Raw genomic sequence first — 19588 nt, 5'->3', positions numbered from 1 at the left:
ATAAAAGAAAGAACGACTCCAATCAGAGACGTCGTCATCTATCAGGTACCTGGATGTAAATGTTTTTTGTGATGCTGACAATCTTATTTTTATTTATGTTGGGCACAATAAAGGGGTTGTTCAAGTTTGTGAGGAGTCTGCAGCTATTCTATGTGCCTGCAGACTTCTGAATTTTCACAGTGCACACTGCACGCTGTCAGTATTCTCTCATGCCAGCGATTTGCATACATATGGTCACATGCCGACTAGACATGCGTAGCCTCACTCAATGAAAATGAAATGAGAGAGGTTGGACACATCTAGTCGAAATGTGGCCAGAAGTATACAAATCTCATACTTGTGCTCACATAGTAACATAGTTTTTAAGGTTGAAGGAAGACTACATCCATCTAGTTCAACCCATAGCATAACATGTTGATCCAGAGGAAGGCAAAAAAAAACTCATGTGGAAAACACTAAGCTCCACAATGGGGAAAAAAAATCCTTCCCGACTCCATACAACAATCAGACTAGTTCCCTGGATCAACGCCCTATCAAGGAATCTAGTGTATATAACCTGTAATATTATACTTATCAAGAAAGGCATCCATGCCCTTCTTAAATTTTAATAGTGAATCACTCATTACAACATCATGCAAAGAGTTCCATAGTCTCACTGCTCTTACAGTAAAGAATCCGCGTCTGTGATTATGTTTAAACCTTCTTTCCTCCAGATGTAGAAGATGCCCTCTTGTCCCCGTCTCCGGCCTCAGAGTAAAAAGATCAGTAGAAAGGTCTTTGTACTGTCCCCTCATATACTTGTACATAGTAATAAGATCACCCCTAAGCCTTCGTTTTTCCACAGTAAATAACCCCAAGTGTAATAACCTGTCTTGGTATTGCAGACCCCCCAGTCCTCTAATAACCTTGGTCACTCTTCTCTGCACCCTCTCTAGTTCAGCTATGTCTTTCTTATACACCGGAGACCAGAACTGTACACAGTATTCCAAGTGTGGTCGCACTAATGACTTGTATAGAGGTATAATTATGTTCTCCTCATGAGCATCTATGCCTCTTTTAATGCATCCCATTATTTTATTTGCCTTTGCAGCAGCTGCCTGAGACTGGCCACTAAACGTGAGCTTGTCGTCCACCAATACACCCAGGTCTTTTTCAGTTACAGTTTTGCCCAGTGTTTTACAATTAAGCATATAATTATACATTTTATTTCCTCTGCCCATGTGCATTACCTTACATTTATCCCCATTAAAGCTCATTTGCCATTTATCAGCCCAAGCTTCTAGTTTACATAGATCCTCCTGTAATATAAAACTGTCCTCCTCTGTATTGATTACCCTGCAGAGTTTAGTGTCATCTGCAAATATTGAAATATTACTCTGTATGCCCCCTACAAGGTCATTAATAAATATATTAAAAAGAAGGGGGCCCAATACTGACCCCTGTGGTACCCCACTGTTAACTGAGACCCAGTCTGAGTGTTTTCCATTAATAACCACCCTTTGTTTCCTATCACTGAGCCAATTCTTAACCCACATACATATATTTTCCCCTATCCCCATTGTTCTCATTTTATGTATCAACCTTTTGTGTGGAACCGTATCAAAAGCTTTTGACTAGTCCATATACACAACATCCACTGCATTTCCTTGGTCCAGTCCAGAACTTGCCTCCTCATAAAAACTGATCAGATTAGGTTGACAGGAACGGTCCCTCGTAAACCCATGTTGATATTGGGTCATGAGGTTATTCTTCTTCAGATACTATAGTATAGCATCTCTTAGGAAACCCTCCAGGATTTTACCCACAGTAGAGGTTAAGCTTACCGGCCTATAATTTCCAAGTTCAGTTTTGGTCCCCTTTTTGAATATTGGCACCACATTTGCTATATGCCAGTCCTGTGGTACAGACCCTGTTATTATGGAATCTTTAAAGATTAAAAATTAATCTTGCCACCGGCAAGGGAGAATCCTAAAAGTGTGCAGTACATGCGCTGCGAGAATTCAGAAGCCTGAAGACACATTGAGTGACTGCAGACTCATCTCAAATCTGGACAAGCCCTTTAATTACAAAATTAAGCTTTGTAGCCAATCCTAACAGCGTGTAATATACTCAATGTCAGGATTCAGCTCTGCTTGATGATTCAAAGCAGTCATCACATGGCCACTTCACACTTATGGTCACGTGACAACGAGCTTCTCTTCCTGCTTCTCTCAGTTTTTCACTGAACATTGAGAAAATTAGGGAGAGCAGCTCATCGGCACGTGACTAAGGCCACGACCCCACTATCAGTATTCGGTCAGTATTTTTTCTCAGGAGTGGGAGCCAAAACCAGGAGTGGGTGATAAATGCAGAATTGGTGACTTGTTTCTATTATACCTTTTCTATGATTGTTCCTCACCTGGTTTTGGCTCCCAATCCTGAGAAAAAAATACTGACTGAATAAGGACCAAATACTGATTGTGGGGCCGTGGCCTAAGTGTGCAGGTCAAATTTGCGTTAGGTGGGGGAAGGTGGGGTGGGCTAAAAACTGAATTCTTGCTCCAGGTGCCAGAAAACCTAGATACACCTCTGGATGGGTGTATCGATTAGCAGGACTCTGGATCATCACTCTCGTCAGTTGTCTCTGGCTGCTGGACAGAAGCTCTGCAAATCTCTTAGGTACTGGTATCAACCAGCGCAGCTTGATTAGCCAGGGACAACATCTTATTTGCGTCTCGCTGCAATTATGACGTTGCATGGCTAATGAAAAGCTGCTTCGGGGATACAGGAAAGATAATAGACTTGCTGAGCTCCTGTCCCGCTGCATGACTACTGACCTAGCCCATGGACAAGAGTCCCACAAATCGATCCGCGCATCACTAAATATGGATACATTTGTTCTTAAAGCCTTCACTGGTCACGTCTCCAGTTTCAATACAGGGAAGGGGTCTCTAATAAAGAGGCCATTCAGTGTAAATGCCAATGAAGGATTAAGAGCTATGTTTTTAGCAGAAATCACAACTTCTTTAGTGAGGTCAATGTGAGGGAGGAAAGACAGGCTTATAAACCAAGGAGAAGCAATGCCTCTCAGGAGCACTACAGACCGGTATCTCAGAGAAAGGCGAGCAGGGAATTTAACAAAAAAAATAAAACATAAAAACACAATAATAACCAGCCCCCCAAAAAAGTGCACCTACCTTGGGGCTTGAAAATTGTTCTTTCCAAAATGTTCCTTGTTTGAGTCGCTGACACTTCGGGCGATCATGGGTAAACCTTTTGGCTCACGCATGCGAGGCCTTTCCATGATTCTTGATTGCCATGGAAAGTGCAATGGCGCATCCATTGTTTCCAGTGCACCATTTGGAGAGCCAGTTAGTCTACACCTCACTGCAAAACCCTTTTTAGCCACTTCTTCTCCTATGTCCAGATTATCATGTGACACTTGGACAACAATAGTGCCATCTTTGTAGACTGCCTTTTGCTGCACAGATATTTGTTTGTCACATACAAGCTGGGTTAGAAATTTTAAGCCCTGAAGAAGGACAAGTAGTAAAAGAAAAAAAAAAGAAAAAAAAACACGTGTAAAACACCACTGCAAACATTGGCAAAGAGTTCACTTCATATTAATACGATTTTAATATTGTGAAACATTTTAGGGAATATTTTTGACAATCGTTTTTCTACACTAATATACAGTGTAGTGGGCACCATGTGGTAAGATAAAATATCGGCTTTTTATTAGTCTCTCACTTTACTCACCTGTATTTGGATCTCGCATGCACACTTGCCATAAATATTATGGACAGTAAGTAATCACAGAATAAAAAAAACAGGTAATGGATTTTCACATTTCAACAGACTGTTTTTGTGTGTCTAGAAGGAAACATGAAAAATTAAAGATGTTCTACTGGATGTAAACCAAGCACCTCCTCCACGTATTCTGGAACGGTTTTTCTTCTTTTTCTATGCTCCTCCTTTCCAATGTAAGGCTGCGTGCCCACGATGCGTTTTTCAAGTGCTTTTGCTGCGGAATTTGTGCTGCGGAAACGCTTGAAAAATGCTTGGTAATAAGTGCCCCATGGTCCCCAATGACAATCCGCATGTTCTGTGCCCATGCTTTTCCGCAGCGGATTTTAGGTGAGGAAAAATTAGCAGCATGTCCATTATTTGTGCGTTTACGTCATGCGGAATTGCCTTCTGAATGCATTAGAAAAATGAATGGCAAATCCGCATGTCAAAAACGAGTGTTAAAATACGCACGCGTTTTTACTGGAAGGAAAATTTCCGCTTCTGGGCACATAGCCTTATAAAGATGCACATTTTCCCCATCAACAAACTGGACGTATTCCACAGAACATCCCTGTGGCCATCTTTTTCTCTTCTGAAGCTAGCCAATCAAAGCAGGGCCACACCCACCAAGTTCTGTTGTATACGCCCAGTTGGTTGAAGGGAAAATGTTAATCTTTATTACCTTGTGACATAACTTTGGAACAAAGGAGCACTGAAGAAAAAGAATCCAGAATCGGCGAGGAAGGGGCAACTGGTTGAGGTGCTCAATTTACATAAAAAAATCCAGTAAAAAAGGTCTTCTTTAAGTTACATTTAGTAGAGAAGAAAGTTTACTTAAAAAGAAACAAAATTGAATTATAAAACACCAAAAGCTTAGGACATGACAAGTGGCCGTAACCATCTCACCTGTTCAATATCTGAATTGGTCTGAAGCTGAAGCCCCCAAAATCTATATTTCTGAGCAATAGGTGGCACTTGTAATTCCTCAGGAAGCTCAACAATGCTGGATGTAGCTAAAACTTCTGAGTTTCCATAGTCAATATAAGTGACTGCACACTAAGGAAATAAAAAGGAAAATTAATAATTTCACCATTGGCGGGCATGTTCTAGTATTTACATATGGTATATCCAAATCCCTATTATAGGGTGCAAACTGTGTGCAAATTATAGTGCCTTATGGTGTGAATGTCCAAAAAAGACACCGCTTCTTCCTTCAGTACTAAAAAGCTGTGGGAATGACCAAGTGGTGCTGCGCAGGCAGACAGGCACTTATAGAACACTTATAGGGTAACATATAATATACATGCAAATATTGAAATAATATACATGGTAATCAATATCTTTCTGTATGTGAGGAGAGATCTTTTCTATAAAAGCACGTGCGGACTGTGTTATATAGTGACCCATCGGAAAAATAGCATGAAGAACCAAACACAAGAAAAGACCGACAAAAAGGTCAAATGGTACAAAACAACATTGAATACTTTATTGATCAAGGATTTAGGTATATGGTGGGAAGAGCAACCAGTAGAAAAGCAAGCACCTAATCCAAGCGGAAGGTAAATGTCAAAAAAATATTACATAATAGCTCAATAAATAGCTGTTTGGTATCCAAGCTGATTGAGAATTATGAGTACGTAGTTAACACAACCAAGAGCGTTAAAGAAACAAATTTGGGGAAAAAAATGGTAAGGAAATGGGGAGGTGTACTGTCACAATGACAAAATATTAGCCCACTAGCAAGTATTGTTATATGTAAACTCTAGTTACTAAGCAGTGCAGTAATGCTGGAATATCAAGTAAATAAATATGGTTGTAAATCAATTATAGATTATAAAGTGCTGCAGTGCATGGATGCCTATAATGAACAGCTAAGTGGTAAATATAATTGTTTAATGCTCATATAGATAGTTATATAGTATTTAATAGGAATACCTGTATGTTAGCCAGCAAAGATTGCCACGAGGATGTGCCCACCCCGACGCGTGTTTCGGCGTCTGTCTGCCTTTGTCAGGCATTTATCTAGTGTGCGAACTTTAAAATTGTCACCCATTATGGAAATTCAGGAAGCTACTAAGTGGCTACATTTAGATTTACTAATATATGGTTATTTTTCAATGTATTTGTCACTTTAAAAAAAAAATAGTTTTAAAAGGCGCTAAAGAGAATTGACGTCAAAATTTTCGAGATGTCCCTTTACAAATATCTGCCTTTCCAAGGAGGGAGAAATTGTACCAATAAAACTGCCAGCACTGGCAGGGGAAGCACTGCAGGGGTGATGAGTAATGGTCTCCACAATGTCAGCATACCCAATCTGCCATGACAGATGTCCTGCCACGCACAGTGGACAGAACGCCAATGCTAACAGCCAGGAGACTAGGTCTATCTTGCAGAATCACTTACACCGGGGTCAGGCAGCACCTTATTCAGCTTGGTTACTACACATTATTATTGACGTCCCTAACCAATTCTATTTTGTGACCTTACTTTTAAAATGGGACATGTGATACTTCGCCAGGTACTAAAAGGGGAAAGAAACAAGTCACATGGCTCTTACCCCAGTGTCACATGAGCCCCGGAAGACCAGGCACAGACATCACTGGAACGGCACCTGCACCTGAGGCGAGCATAGCGGGTTTTATTTTATATGGGAATACAGAAAATGAAAAGGGGTTGTCCGAGTAGTGGACAACTCCTCTAATATTGGGTGTAAAAGGGATATTCCAGTAATATTCCACAGAATAGATTCCTTTTAGATTGGTACGGGTCCATCTGCAGAAATCCCACAACGCTCTCGGAAAGGGCTACCCCACTTGAACGGATCAGCACTGCACATGTTCGACTGACACTCCATTCGTTCTCTACCGGACTGCCGGATATACACGAGAGCTGCAGTCAGTTATCTCCAGCTGTCCCATAAAGAATGAATGGAGCAGCGGTCAAGCAGGCCCACTGTCGCCTGACAGAGGGAGACAGCGACAGCAGGGCACGATACCTGATATGGTGGCCCAAACATGGGAAATGTATTGTCAAATGTAGGTTCAGAGATGGAGCGTCACTTTAAGTAAAGATAAAATTTTGGCAAAACATAAAATGTATCCGTAGGTAACTAGTGAGAAGAGTTTGATCATATGACAGAGGGCCACAGCATATTACTTACTTGCTCATCACTAACCACATGCAGCAGTTTACATCTGTACCAGCATTTATCTGCTGAAAACATACCACCATAAACCTGGAAAAAGACAGATGTAAGACACACTACATTACTTTAGATATATTTCTAAAAATATCTACTGGCACCAGAAGAAAAAAAAAAGTAATGCTACTACAGGTAGGGATCTCGGCAAATTTCAGCTACCTATGGGAACCTGCTGTTCGCTGAGGGTTATGGGGGCTGGGATATTGGGGGTCACCAAACGGCATTGCTTAGTAAAGCAGTAAGAGACAAGTTCAACCATACCATCCTGGAAACAAATTATTTTTTCAGCTTTAGAAAGTCCAACTTTGAAACTTTAGGTAAATGAGGCTGCAAGCACACTGAGGGCGGGACAGTTTCCAGCTAGTGCATGGATCCTCGACATTACCACCAGCCTAGCATCTCCTCCACATGCTTGATTGTCCTCTTTTCTGTGCTGTCAAATTTAGAGACATCAGTCAAGCACATGGACATGGCACTAAGTGAGCAATAAAGTGGAGAATCAATGTACTAGTCAGGTACTGGCGCACAGAGCCTTGTATCTATAAAGATTCAAAGTTGATATTCTTAACAATGGAAAAAAAAAATCACTTTGCAGCCAAGAAGAAAGCTTTGAACTTGTATATTACTACCCTACCTAGGCAATGCAAATCATTTGGAGACCTTAACGATCCTTACAGGTTCCCTTTAAATGGTTCTTAAAAAAAAATGTTAACAACTCTGCAGATGTTCCTTAAAATGTCTACAGCCCCATGTGCTTCCATGGTAATAGAAAGAAACCTGAATCCTTGAATCTACTTCTTAAGAACATATATTCAGTGGGTTCTCATCAACTGGGAAAATGATGGAAGACTATACAGAAAGATCGAGGATCTTAACTTCATAGGGTGTGTTTGTAGTCTGTTACCATGGAGGCATGTTAATAACTAAATTATTCCGATCGATCTTCTCCTGTAAGACTTGTCATGTCTACTTTAACTTGACAGGTTCCTAATTATAAATAAGCTAATTTGTAAATCTTACCTTATCAAGATCAAGAGATCCAAAAACAGCGCTCATGGTTGGGCAAAACTTTGCCAAAGAATCACTTATTTTTGAAATGTCATTAATTCTGATCATGGACTGTTTTAGAAAACAAAAACAATTAGTGAAAAGGACATTCTTTGACATCCCAAAGTCATATTGCCGTGTTCTGCTGAAGGAAAGTCGAAAAACCAAAGCAAACAAAGCCAATCAAGTTGGCAAGAGGGGGGGGGGGTACACAATATTATGTGAACCAGACATAAGAATATACCCAATAAAATGTAACTTTTAATACTTAACATTAAAATTGTACTAAATAGTCCAAATGGGACAGACCATAAATGTACATATCATGAAAACATTATACGGGGGAGGGATAGTAAGGATAACAGAATATACAGCCAGGCTTACCCTGTATTGCCCTTAAGGGATAGAATACCCTACCTGACAGCGGAGTGCCCGCACCCTAACGATAAGGATTGGTGTCCCCGCTCCACGGAGGCCGTCCCTAGCCCATCACTAAGTCTCCCTAAACAAACATACAGATAACATCATATGTATTGACCTAGGTCAGATACGCTCATGTCACAAATGACATGCTGAACACCACACCACAATTAAGTTGGTAAGGGAAGAAATGCAAAAACAGATCACGTGACCAATTCCTCAAAAGAGGTTTATCAGATATAGGAACCAGATATAACCCCCCCAACAATAGTGTGTATAAGTGGGGACCATACGGTATCCACTCACAAAATCCCAAACAATAAATACAAAATTCAAAAATACATTGGTCATATACAAATAAAGAATGGACTTATCTGGTCTTCAGTCCATCTGAGAGTCCCAGCAGATGCCTTGGATGATAATCCTTTTAGCCCTTAAATGGGTAGTTAACCGGTAATATAGTCCCAGACAAAATATAAATTCCCAAATTGCGGACTTCAACCAGAGTATCCAATCAGGTTAGGCACCCATTTCCTTGATCCCTGAGGGTGGTATAAACCCAACAGCAAAGAATGTCCCTTTAGTGTAATCCCAACGCGTTTCACCCCCTCCTCAATCCGGGGCTCCGGGGCTCATCAGGGGACAAAAATGTTAGAGGAGAATCATAATTGGTACACCGATAGTCAATGCATCCAGACCGGAGTATAGCCGTGCCTGGAATAGCATAGAGCACCATATATTTATACCTCCTTTCCAAATGATGCGCGCCAATCCATTCAAATTCCCCCGGAAGGGGATCTCACTTGTTGCGGTCACTTCCGGTGCCATCATGGACATGGAACGCAAGCCGTGTTCCACAGATTGTATGGTCTCGCAGTGACGTATATTATGTCACTTCCGGTTACATAATGAGGATAAACCACAGACCGCACTTCTACATAACACCGCGAGAATCGCGCAGTGACGTGTATCACGTCACTTCCGGTTGTGCCAGCATAGCACCACACAATTGCGCGGTGACATGAAACCCATATTTCGTAGAAACCATGGAGATGGAACGCAAACAGCACTCCACAGTATTCTCAAAAGCCACTCTTAAGTCTTTTCAAAGAACACCCTCACAATAAAGAGTATTCCAGTGGGAGTGTCAGTATATACTTGAGAAAATCTCTCTTTTGCGACACAGCGATAGTCATGGTGTAAGGGATCAAATGCCAGAGCGGAAGATACAATCATTCCAGTCACCTAGACAACTCAACAAAAACCACACGGTTGTGAATATAGAGCAACTCAATGGATAAATGAAACTGGATGCGCTTGCATCATCAAGGGGGAGCTAGTCTTACCCCGAAGGAAATGGTATTAAATATAGTAATCAAAGCAGAATATTCCACCATAGCTCAATATATGTATGTAAGTACCTATATGATATACCATAAAATGTAAATAGGCAGCTATTATAATCGTAATCCCACTGGAAAATCCAGCTTTAACCCAATGCTGATCATGATATATAAAATATGAGAAAATTGTCCCAATCAACCAGTACAAGAGATATAGGTACTGGGATTAGATAAAATAAAGATCTAATAGAAAGGCCAATCATGATTTCGTCCGTTAGGGCTTACTACAAACAGCTAGACGAAGCTAGAGAAATTAAGCTGTTCATTGATGCCTCCAGGGTTCAGAGATTCAAGCCATCTGGATTCCCGCTGTAAGATTCTCCTATTCCAATCTCCCTGGCGAACTGAGGGGCTGACAACTTTAATTGAGCGGAATGTGACAGAATTAAGGTCTCCCCCATGGTGGGTATTCACATGTTTCGCCAGGGGTGTGTCTCTCTTATTTCTAATATCCCCCAGATATTCACCGATACGAACTTTGAACTGTCTCTTAGTTTTCCCCACATAATATTTTGGACAGTAGCATGTTCACATATAAACAACACCCATAGTTTTACAGTTAGCGAAGTGTTTGTTCCTGTACGTGCGTTTCGTTACCGCACTCACAAAAGTGTCTGAAGGTGAAACAGATATACTGGCCACGTCTAAAGGTACCCAGCAACCTTCTATCCAACCAGGTACCTTCTTTTTTAGGGGGAACAAAATGGCTGTGTACCAAATGATCTTTGACTGATCTGCCCTTCCTAAAGGTAACAGAGGGATAGTCTGTAATCCACTTAGATATGTCAGAGTCAGTCCTTAAGATACCCCAGTATTTTCTCAGAATTGTCATAATCCTTGGGTGTTGATCAGCATATGTGGTGTGTTGTTCAGCAAGTCATTTGTGACATGAGTGCATCTGACCTTGGTCAATATGTATGATGTTATCTGTATGTTTGTTTAAGGAGACTTCGTGATGGGCTAGGGACGGCCTCCGTGGAGCGGGGACACCAATCCTTATCGTTAGGGTGCGGGCACTCCGCTGTCAGGTAGGGTATTCTATCCATTAAGGGCAATACAGGGTAAGCCTGGCTGTATATTCTGTTACCCTTACTATCCCTCCCCCATATAATGTTTTCATGATATGTATATTTATGGTCTGTCCCATTTGGACTATTTAGTACAATTTTAATGTTAAGTATTAAAAGTTACATTTTATTGGGTATATTCTTTTATGTCTAGTTCACATAGTATGCACACAGTCACATAACCCACACCGCAAAATAAAAGGATACATAACATACAATACATTCAGTAGAGCATTATTTAAACAATTATCTGTCGGTACATGAAATAATCCAGCATCAAAAAGGGAATTTTTATACTCTTGGGGGGGGGGGGGGGGGGGGGGGGGATCACCTATACCATGAAAATCACAGGCACTAGGAGGTAGACACTAAGGCTGCGTTCACACATTGCGTATTTTCGCGCGCTTTTTTACGCTGCGTATTTTCCTGCTTTTTTTACCTGCGTTTTTTTACGCAGGTAAAAAAAGCACCTCCATTCACACACTGCGTAAAAAAGCGCAGCTAAAAACGCAGTGTGAAAAATGAAGGGTGACATGGGTAATGTCACACTTCATTTCAGTGTGACATGTGAGTGAGTGAGTGAGTGTGTGTCCCTAGCAGTGTATGTACAGACTATGGATACTCACCTACCCGATGGATGAGAGACACGTCTGCTCCGTCCCGCGCTTGCAGCATCTGCCGTGAAGCGATCAGCTGACTGTCACGTGACCGGCTTGTAATCAGCTGACCGGAAGCCGGTTACAAGCTGGTTAGCTAACAGCTGATCGGCTCACCAGCAGATGCTGGAAGCGCGGGATTGGAGCAGACCGGACCGGACGCCTCTCCCCTGACATCGGGTAGGTGAGTATCCATCCTGCGCCTCCGTTAAAAGCGATGGAATTACACAGTGTGTGAACACCGCTGCGTAATTCCATCACTTATAATGGGCACAATAGAGAGAAAGCGCAGGACGCAGCTGCGTAAAGAATTGACATGCCAATTCTTTACGCAGCTGCGCTTTCCCACCGCGTAAAATTACACTGTCTGAACGGCAAAGTGAATTTCCCATTCACTTTGCTGGCAGACACAAAGCACATTGCGTATTATCAAAAATCGCGCGCAAAAAAGCGCGCGAAAATACGCAATGTGTGAACGCAGCCTAAGAGAAAAGCTGTTTCTGCCTACCCAAGCTCTGTCAAGCCTACTGGCATAGAGATAATATTTTCATTAAGACATTGTTTTACCAAGGACATACACCGACAAACAACAATCAAATTTAATCACTGAAATAGCCAAGTTCATTTCAGTTTCCTTTCTTCTGTCCTTTTTAGAGTGAATTTTTGCTCAATTGACACACATTCTGTATTTTATAAGTGTAATTGACTGACAAAAGACTGTACTACTTTATCGAATCAGCTGGCATTTGTTATCACAGATCTGGTTCTCCTGCATCCACTGCCTTCGTTATTCTGTCGGATTTGCCATGTAGGTCCACCCCTGACACATAACCCAATCCTTAGCCAAGTAATCCTGGGGTTTGGCATGCGACTGAACAATTTTTTTTAAAATGTAAAGAAGCTTATACCCATACCCTCCTTTTGCACTATTTTTAAGCCTCAAAACTACCAGCCCTCACTGATGAATTAGAATAGACAGGGGTGTGTGGCACATGTCTCAAATACACTGCTCAAAAAAATAAAGTGAACACTTAAACAACAGAATATAACTCCAAGTAAATCAAACTTCTGTGACATCAAACTGTCACTTAGGAAGCAACACTGATTGACAATCAATTTCACATGCTGTTGTGCAAATGGAATAGACAATAGATGGAAATTATCAAGATACACTCAATAAAGGAGTGGTTCTGCAGGTGGGGACCAAAGAGCACATTTCAGTACCAATGCTTTCTGGCTGATGTTTTGGTCACTTTTGAAAGTTGGTTGTGCTTTCACACTCATGGTAGCATGAGACGGACTCTACAACCCACAGAAGTGGCTCAGGTGGAACAGCTCATCCAGGATGGCACATCAAAGCGAGCTGTGGCAAGGTGGTTTGCTGTGTCTGTCAGCGTAGTGTCCAGAGGCTGGAGGCGCTACCAGGAGACAGGCCAGTACACCAGGCGAAGTGGAGGTGGCCGTAGGAGGGCAACAATCCAGCAGCAGGACCGCTACCTCCACCTTTGTGCAAGGAGGAACAGGAGGAGCACTGCCAGAGTCCTGCAAAATTACCTCCAGCCGGCCACAAACGTGCATGTGTCTGCACAAACGATTAGAAACCGACTCCATGAGGGTGGTATGAGGGCCCGACTTCCACAGATGGGGGTTGTGCTCACAGCCCAACACCGTGCAGGACGCTTGGCATTTGCCACAGAACACCAGGATTGGCAAAGTCGCCACTCGCGCCCTGCGCTCTTCACAGGTAAAAGCAGGTTCACACTGAGCACATGTGACAGAGTCTGGAGACGCCGTGGAGAGCAATCTGCTGCCTGCAACATCCTTCAGCATGACCGGTTTGGCAGTGGGTCAGTAATGGTGTGGGGTGGCATTTCTTTGGAGGGCCGCACAGCTCTCCATGTGCTCGCCAGAGGTAGCCTGACTGTCATTAGGTACCGAGATGAGATCCTCGGACCCCTTGTGAGGCCATATGCTGGTGCGGTTGGCCCTGGGTTCCTCCTAATGCAGGACAATGCCAGATCTCATGTGGCTGGAGTGTGTCAGCAGTTCCTGCAAGATGAAAGAATTGAAGCTATGGACTGGCCCGCCCGTTCGCCAGACCTGAATCCGATTGAGCACATCTGGGACATCATGTCTCACTCCATCCACCAACGTCACGTTGCACCACAGACTGTCCAGGAGTTGTCGGATGCTTTAGTCCAGGTCTGGGAGGAGATCCCACAGGAGACCATCTGCAACCTCATCAGGAGCATGCCCAGGCGTTGTAGGGAGGTCATACAGGCACGTGGAGGCCACACACAAAACTGAGCCTCATTTTGACTTGTTTTAAGGACATTACATCAAAGTTGGATCAGCCTGTAGTGTGTTTTTCCACTTTAGTTTTGGGGGTGACACCAAATCTAGGCCTCCATTGGTTAATAAATTTGATTTCCATTGATGATTTTTGTGTGATTTAGTTGTCAGCACATTCAACTTTGTACAGAACAAAATATTCAATGAGAATATTTCATTCAGATCTAGGATGTGTTATGTGAGTGTTCCCTTTATTTTTTTAAGCAGTGTATATTCAGAATAACTTTTTCCTTTTTCAACCGAAAAGATTTCAGTTTATTTTTCAAATGAATTGTACAGATTATGGATGAGATTAAAAGGTGGAAATGTTCTGAAATGATTCTTCTTGGTATGATTTTTTTTTTACATATCAAAACCGGGTGTGGACAATTTTTATACACAGTACTAAGGTATCTTCAACCTTAGGCATCTCCAAAGATGGACAATCTGTGGGAGACAAATGGTGAAGGTGTCAGGCCTCATCCTGGATTTTGTGCTTCTTTCTCTTGCCCGATACTCTAGACATTCCTGGGTTCCTTCTGGGCATGAAAAGAAAAGGGATTTGCCATCTTCCAGGACTTTGCCGAGTACATTATTACATATTAAGAGTCCTTTGACCATTAAAGGGATATTCCCATCTTTAAGATCGTATCCCAATATGTAGTAGGTATAATAATAATATTAGCAAATACCCCAATTAGAAATGTAGTAGTTTTTCTGATTCGCTATGACACTTTCCTCATGTGAAGGGCAGTGCAGGACCTTCGGTATCCATGGTTACGACCACTGATATAGTGACAGTTAGTTGCTAGTGGTCGTGACCATCTTCAGGAGCGGTAGAAAAGCCACAGATTATGATCATCAAGGGAAGATCGACAGCGCTGCTGCTGCAATAAGGGCAGTTCTCTGTCCAGGTGAGGTAGGACAGATACCAAAGGTATCTGCTGAGGGACAGAATAATGCAGGATGCAGGAGCTCAGCAGATAGTCATGGTCGTTGGTACTGCTTAGTCCGTGCACCTGGCATAGAACTACTTAACTAGTCAGAAGCATAAATTCACAGGTGACTTCAAAAAATAAAAAAAACAAAGTAAGGAACATTTTGTATTTGAAGGGCACCTCCAGTTGAGCACTAGGTGCCTTAGCATCCTTATTCTGGAGGGACGGCTAAGATCAAGCTGCCCAAGCTGTGAGTCTGAATTAAAAATGGAATCTAAGGACTTAATCTGGGAGCGAGGACGCACCCACTGGCCAGGAGTATGTATAACACAGACATACCCTCCAGTCCCGGCTCAGAAACCGGCGAATCCCCGCAGTGCACAGTGCGTGCGCTGGGGGAGGGGGTTTATAAGCCTGTGGTCATACAGAGTGACTGCAGACTTATCGGTTTCGAACGGACAACCGCTTTAATGTGAGAAACAATGTACTGCTTAAACCTAGAAAAAAAATAATAGAAACATTAACTAAGGAAAACTGTAGAAAGAACAGGTTGGCAGAATTAAACCCCCAGGTCTGCTTCCTATTGACAGATGGCAGAAACTGATTATCACTGTGGCAGTATGCTGACTGTAGCCGGCGCAGGAGGAGACAACAGTGTGCTCTTAGTGACAGCAGCCTAAACTCCTGCTATTCATCTGTCCCCCAATGACAGAAACAATAAAAACAGATGATACTGCTCAACATTAATCTGCTCTTCTCCTACCTGCCCCCAAAAAGTCACAGCATCTTCTATATGAGAGACGTACACTTCCTCCACTGTATGGGAACAAAGTAAGAGATTAATCCCTTCAAAGCGCACCTGTCACCAGATATAAACGGTATACATTATTAAAGGGATTTTCTACTCGGACAACCACTTCTGGATCCCTAGGTTTCCCCCCAGTAAAATAACACCACTGATACCTCCAGTGATGTTCCAGCGGTGTCGGCACTGTGTCTCCCGGGGCTCACATGATATTATGCCACATGATCCCTGGGGCCAATCATTACTGGGGCCAATCTCTTACAGTCATAAATGACATCCGGAGAAGTTGAAAGATCAGAAGCAGCTCTCTTTTACTCTGGATTTCTTGATTTATCCGAAGGAGGGAAGAGTGAAGCCAGCACTGATTGGCCGCAGAGATCGTATGACAATGTCACGTGAGCCCCAGGAGAGCTATAGCCGACTCCGCTGGAACGGCACCGGAAGGGAATATTAGTGTTGTTATTGAACCGGAGGCAAACATAGGAATTAAGAAGGAGTTGTCAGAGTAGTGGACAACCCCTTTAAATAGATCTCTTAGACCTGATGAGGCTTGTGTACTAAGTTTGAAATTCCATATTAGAATGGCTGTATAGTCCTGATATCATAGAACTTGGGACAAAACCTATCTTGAGGCTGCGTGGCCACTATGCGTTTTTCAAGCTTTTTCGCAGTGGAATTTCCGCAGCGAAAACGCTTAAAAAACGCTTGGTAGTACGTGCCCCATAGGCCCCAATGATAATCCACATGTGCTGTGCACATGCTGCGGAAATTTCCGCTGCGGATTATCATTGTGGAAAAATCCACAGCACGTCCATTAATTTTGCGGAAAAGCGGCGTAATTGCCATTGACTTGCATTGAATCACATAATATTCGCATGAGTACATGTAGACATGCGGATGTTAAGCGATTCAATGCGCGGAGGGTACCCAGGTCTGGAGAAGAGGAGACTCTCCTCCAGACCCGGGTACCATAGTACCTGTAGTTAAAAAAGAATTTAAAAAAAAAAACATTATACTCATTTTCTGATGGCCCCTGGTCTCCTGTACGGTACATCCGGTGTCTTCGGCGGCTCGCGGTGGTTTAAAAGGACCTTCCATGATGTAATTTAGTCATGTGACAGGTCATAAGTCACGTGACCTGTCACATGACTAAATTACATCATCGAAGGTCCTTTAACACCACAGCGAGCCGTCAAAGACACCGGAGGAGGAGACCGGGAGCCATCAGAAGGTGAGTATAATATTTTATTTTTCACCATTTTATTCTTTTTTTTTTTTTTTTTTTTACTATTGATGCTGCATTTGCAGCATCGTAACTTGGTCTCACTATATAAATCCATGCCGGTTGCATGGATTTTTACAGCATGACCAAGTTGTCAAACACTTTTCCAAGTGATGCTAAAATCGAATTGGAAAAGCGCTTTACAACCCGCATGCAGAAATGCATGCAAAAACGCTTCTCAAACGCTTCTACCTGGCAGGAAAAACGCATGTAAAATCCGCATGAGTTTTTCCTGCCAGGGAGATGCAGAAAAAAATCCGGAGCATGTCTGCTTCGTGGGCACTTAGCCCTAGGAGCTCACCACTTTCCTCCTCGCCGGGACGATGCACTCCTCATTGACAGTGTCATTCTGACATCCATACCAGATTTAAGACATCTACCAAGTGCTGCATGCAGTTTGCATTGTGAAATATGCTAACATTTCCACTTTTCCTTGTAAAGGCTCAGTATATTTACCTTTATTGAATGATGCGTCTCCTTCCATTCTAATACGCTAGATAAAAAATACAAGAGAAACAGTTGTTTATTATAGATACAGTAGTCTGTTGGCAGAGACATATGTCATGATAACAACCCATATTAAAAGGATTGTCTAAGATTTTTTTTATTTGTCCTTAAGCTATCCCTATAAATTCTGGTCCTGTCTACTTTTAATTTTTTGATAATTATTTGTGTTACTCATGGGAGCTATGACATCACTCTGACAGCGTTCTGTTTACAGCCCAAGTGTTTCTGAGTCCCAACTACAGTGCGAAAGGGCAGTGCTGAAGTTGTAGGATCACACATGCACAAGTCCTGGTTTCTCTCCTGCACTCTGCAGAAAGTGGAACCACAGGAACAAAACCAGCTGTCTCCACGATCTGGTTTGGATGTGGGGATTGAGCATGAATGTGTGAGGAACCCGATCCCCACACCCTTACCTGCTGTACACGGGACTCCTAATTGTCTCCCCCTATAAGGAGTATCTGGAGTCCCATATACTGCAGTAAAGGGAGCAGGGATTGTGCTCCTCACTTTGGAGGATGGGGCTGTGTAGAGGAGGAAAAAAGGGGGTGATGTGCAGGGGCTAAGTAGTGATCTATTGCAGGAGAACGTGGCTTATAGAGGGGCTGAGAGGAAAGATGTGCTAGGGCTCTATGAAGAAGGGCTGGGTGGAGTGATTGTTTTGCAGAAGGCGGCTTGTAGAAGGGCTGATGATATATGTACTGCAGAAGGCAGCTGTATAGGTACTATAGGGGGGCTGTGTAGGTACTGCAGGAGGCAGCTGTATATAGAGGGCAGAGTAGCAGTCGACTGCAGGAAGAGGCTGTATATAGAGTGCCTGAGGAGTGATGTACTGCAGCCTATGTCACTGCCCTGGTCTCTGTTTGCCTGCAGCAGTGACATGTCGTCAGCCAATCAGTAAGCTCAGTGGCTCAAGCCATTGAACTAAGTGATTGGTTTCTGATGTATGCTTGTGATGGTGATGTCACGTAGAAAGCCAGAGCACTGGAGGAAACTTGGCACTGGATGGGTAAGGTGGGGGTCTCTACACCATAATATTATCACATGTTGTGGGAAGGAAGAGGTTACAAGAGCTGTCTCACTAAATCCTCGTTCACACATCCATGTGTCACGGTCTTAGTAATGATCTTAAGGCGAGGGTCTCCTACCCTGAAATAGACAGCTTTATATTTGCAAACATACTCAGACCATAACACAAGGATGTATGAATGAGGCCTAATGCAGATAATCCATGCAAATTAATAAAGCTTTCATCAGATTACAGAAATCTGAAGGGTGATCACCCCAGTTCTAAATTCTGCTGTGTTCCATACTAATAACACAAAGAAGAGACTGATATACACTGCTCAAAAAAATAAAGGGAACACTTAAACAACAGAATATAACTCCAAGTAGATCAAACTTCTGTGACATCAAACTGTCACTTAGGAAGCAACACTGATTGACAATCAATTTCACATGCTGTTGTGCAAATGGAATAGACAATAGATGGAAATTATTGGCAATTATCAAGACACCCTCAATAAAGGAGTGGTTCTGCAGGTAGGGACCACAGACCACATCTCAGTACCGATGCTTTCTGGCTGATGTTTTGGTCACTTGAATGCTGGTTGTGCTTTCACACTCGTGGTAGCATGAGACGGACTCTACAACCCACAGAAGTTGCTCAGGTAGTGCAGCTCATCCAGGATGTCACATCAATGCGAGCTGTGGCAAGAAGGTTTGTTGTGTCTGTCAGCGTAGTGTCCAGAGGCGCTAGCAGGAGACAGGCCAGTACACCAGAAGACGTGGAGGAGGCCGTAGGAGGGCAACAACCAAGCAGGACTGCTACCTCTGCCTTTGTGCAAGGAGGAGCACTGCCAGAGTCCTGCAAAATTACCTCCAGCAGGCCACAAATGTGCATGTATCTGCACAAACGGTTAGAAACTGACTCCATGAGGGTGGTATGAGGGCCAGACATCCACAGATGGGGGTTGTGCTCACAGTCCAACACCGTGCAGGACGCTTGGCATTTGCCACAGAACACCAGGATTGGGAAAGTCGCCACTGGAGCCATGTGCTCTTCACAGATAAAAGCAGGTTCACACTGAGCACATGTGACAGAGTCTGGAGACGCCGTGGAAAGCGATCTGCTGCCTGCAACATCCTTCAGCATGACCGGTTTG

General features: G+C 42.9%; 1 protein-coding gene across 1 annotated transcript in view; it reads right to left on the bottom strand.

Annotated features, from left to right (window-relative positions):
- STK31 (serine/threonine kinase 31) overlaps positions 1–8089 on the bottom strand; it is a 117301-nt gene extending 109212 nt beyond the window's left edge. The window contains exons 1-4 of the mRNA XM_073676547.1: positions 7991–8089; positions 6929–7003; positions 4675–4824; positions 3177–3511 (exon numbers count right to left, since the gene is read on the bottom strand). Of these exons, the coding sequence (XP_073532648.1) occupies positions 3177–3511; positions 4675–4824; positions 6929–7003; positions 7991–8086 (656 nt within the window). The 5' untranslated portion in view covers positions 8087–8089. The remainder of the gene's footprint in view (positions 1–3176; positions 3512–4674; positions 4825–6928; positions 7004–7990) is intronic.
- Between the last annotated feature and the right edge of the window lie 11499 nt (positions 8090–19588).

The sequence above is a fragment of the Phyllobates terribilis genome, unplaced genomic scaffold, assembly GCF_046119375.1.
Source record: "Phyllobates terribilis strain yellow unplaced genomic scaffold, ASM4611937v1 Scaffold_4__5_contigs__length_816908805, whole genome shotgun sequence".
Lineage (NCBI taxonomy): Eukaryota > Metazoa > Chordata > Amphibia > Anura > Dendrobatidae > Phyllobates > Phyllobates terribilis.
This window is presented reverse-complemented; position numbering and strand designations above follow the sequence as displayed.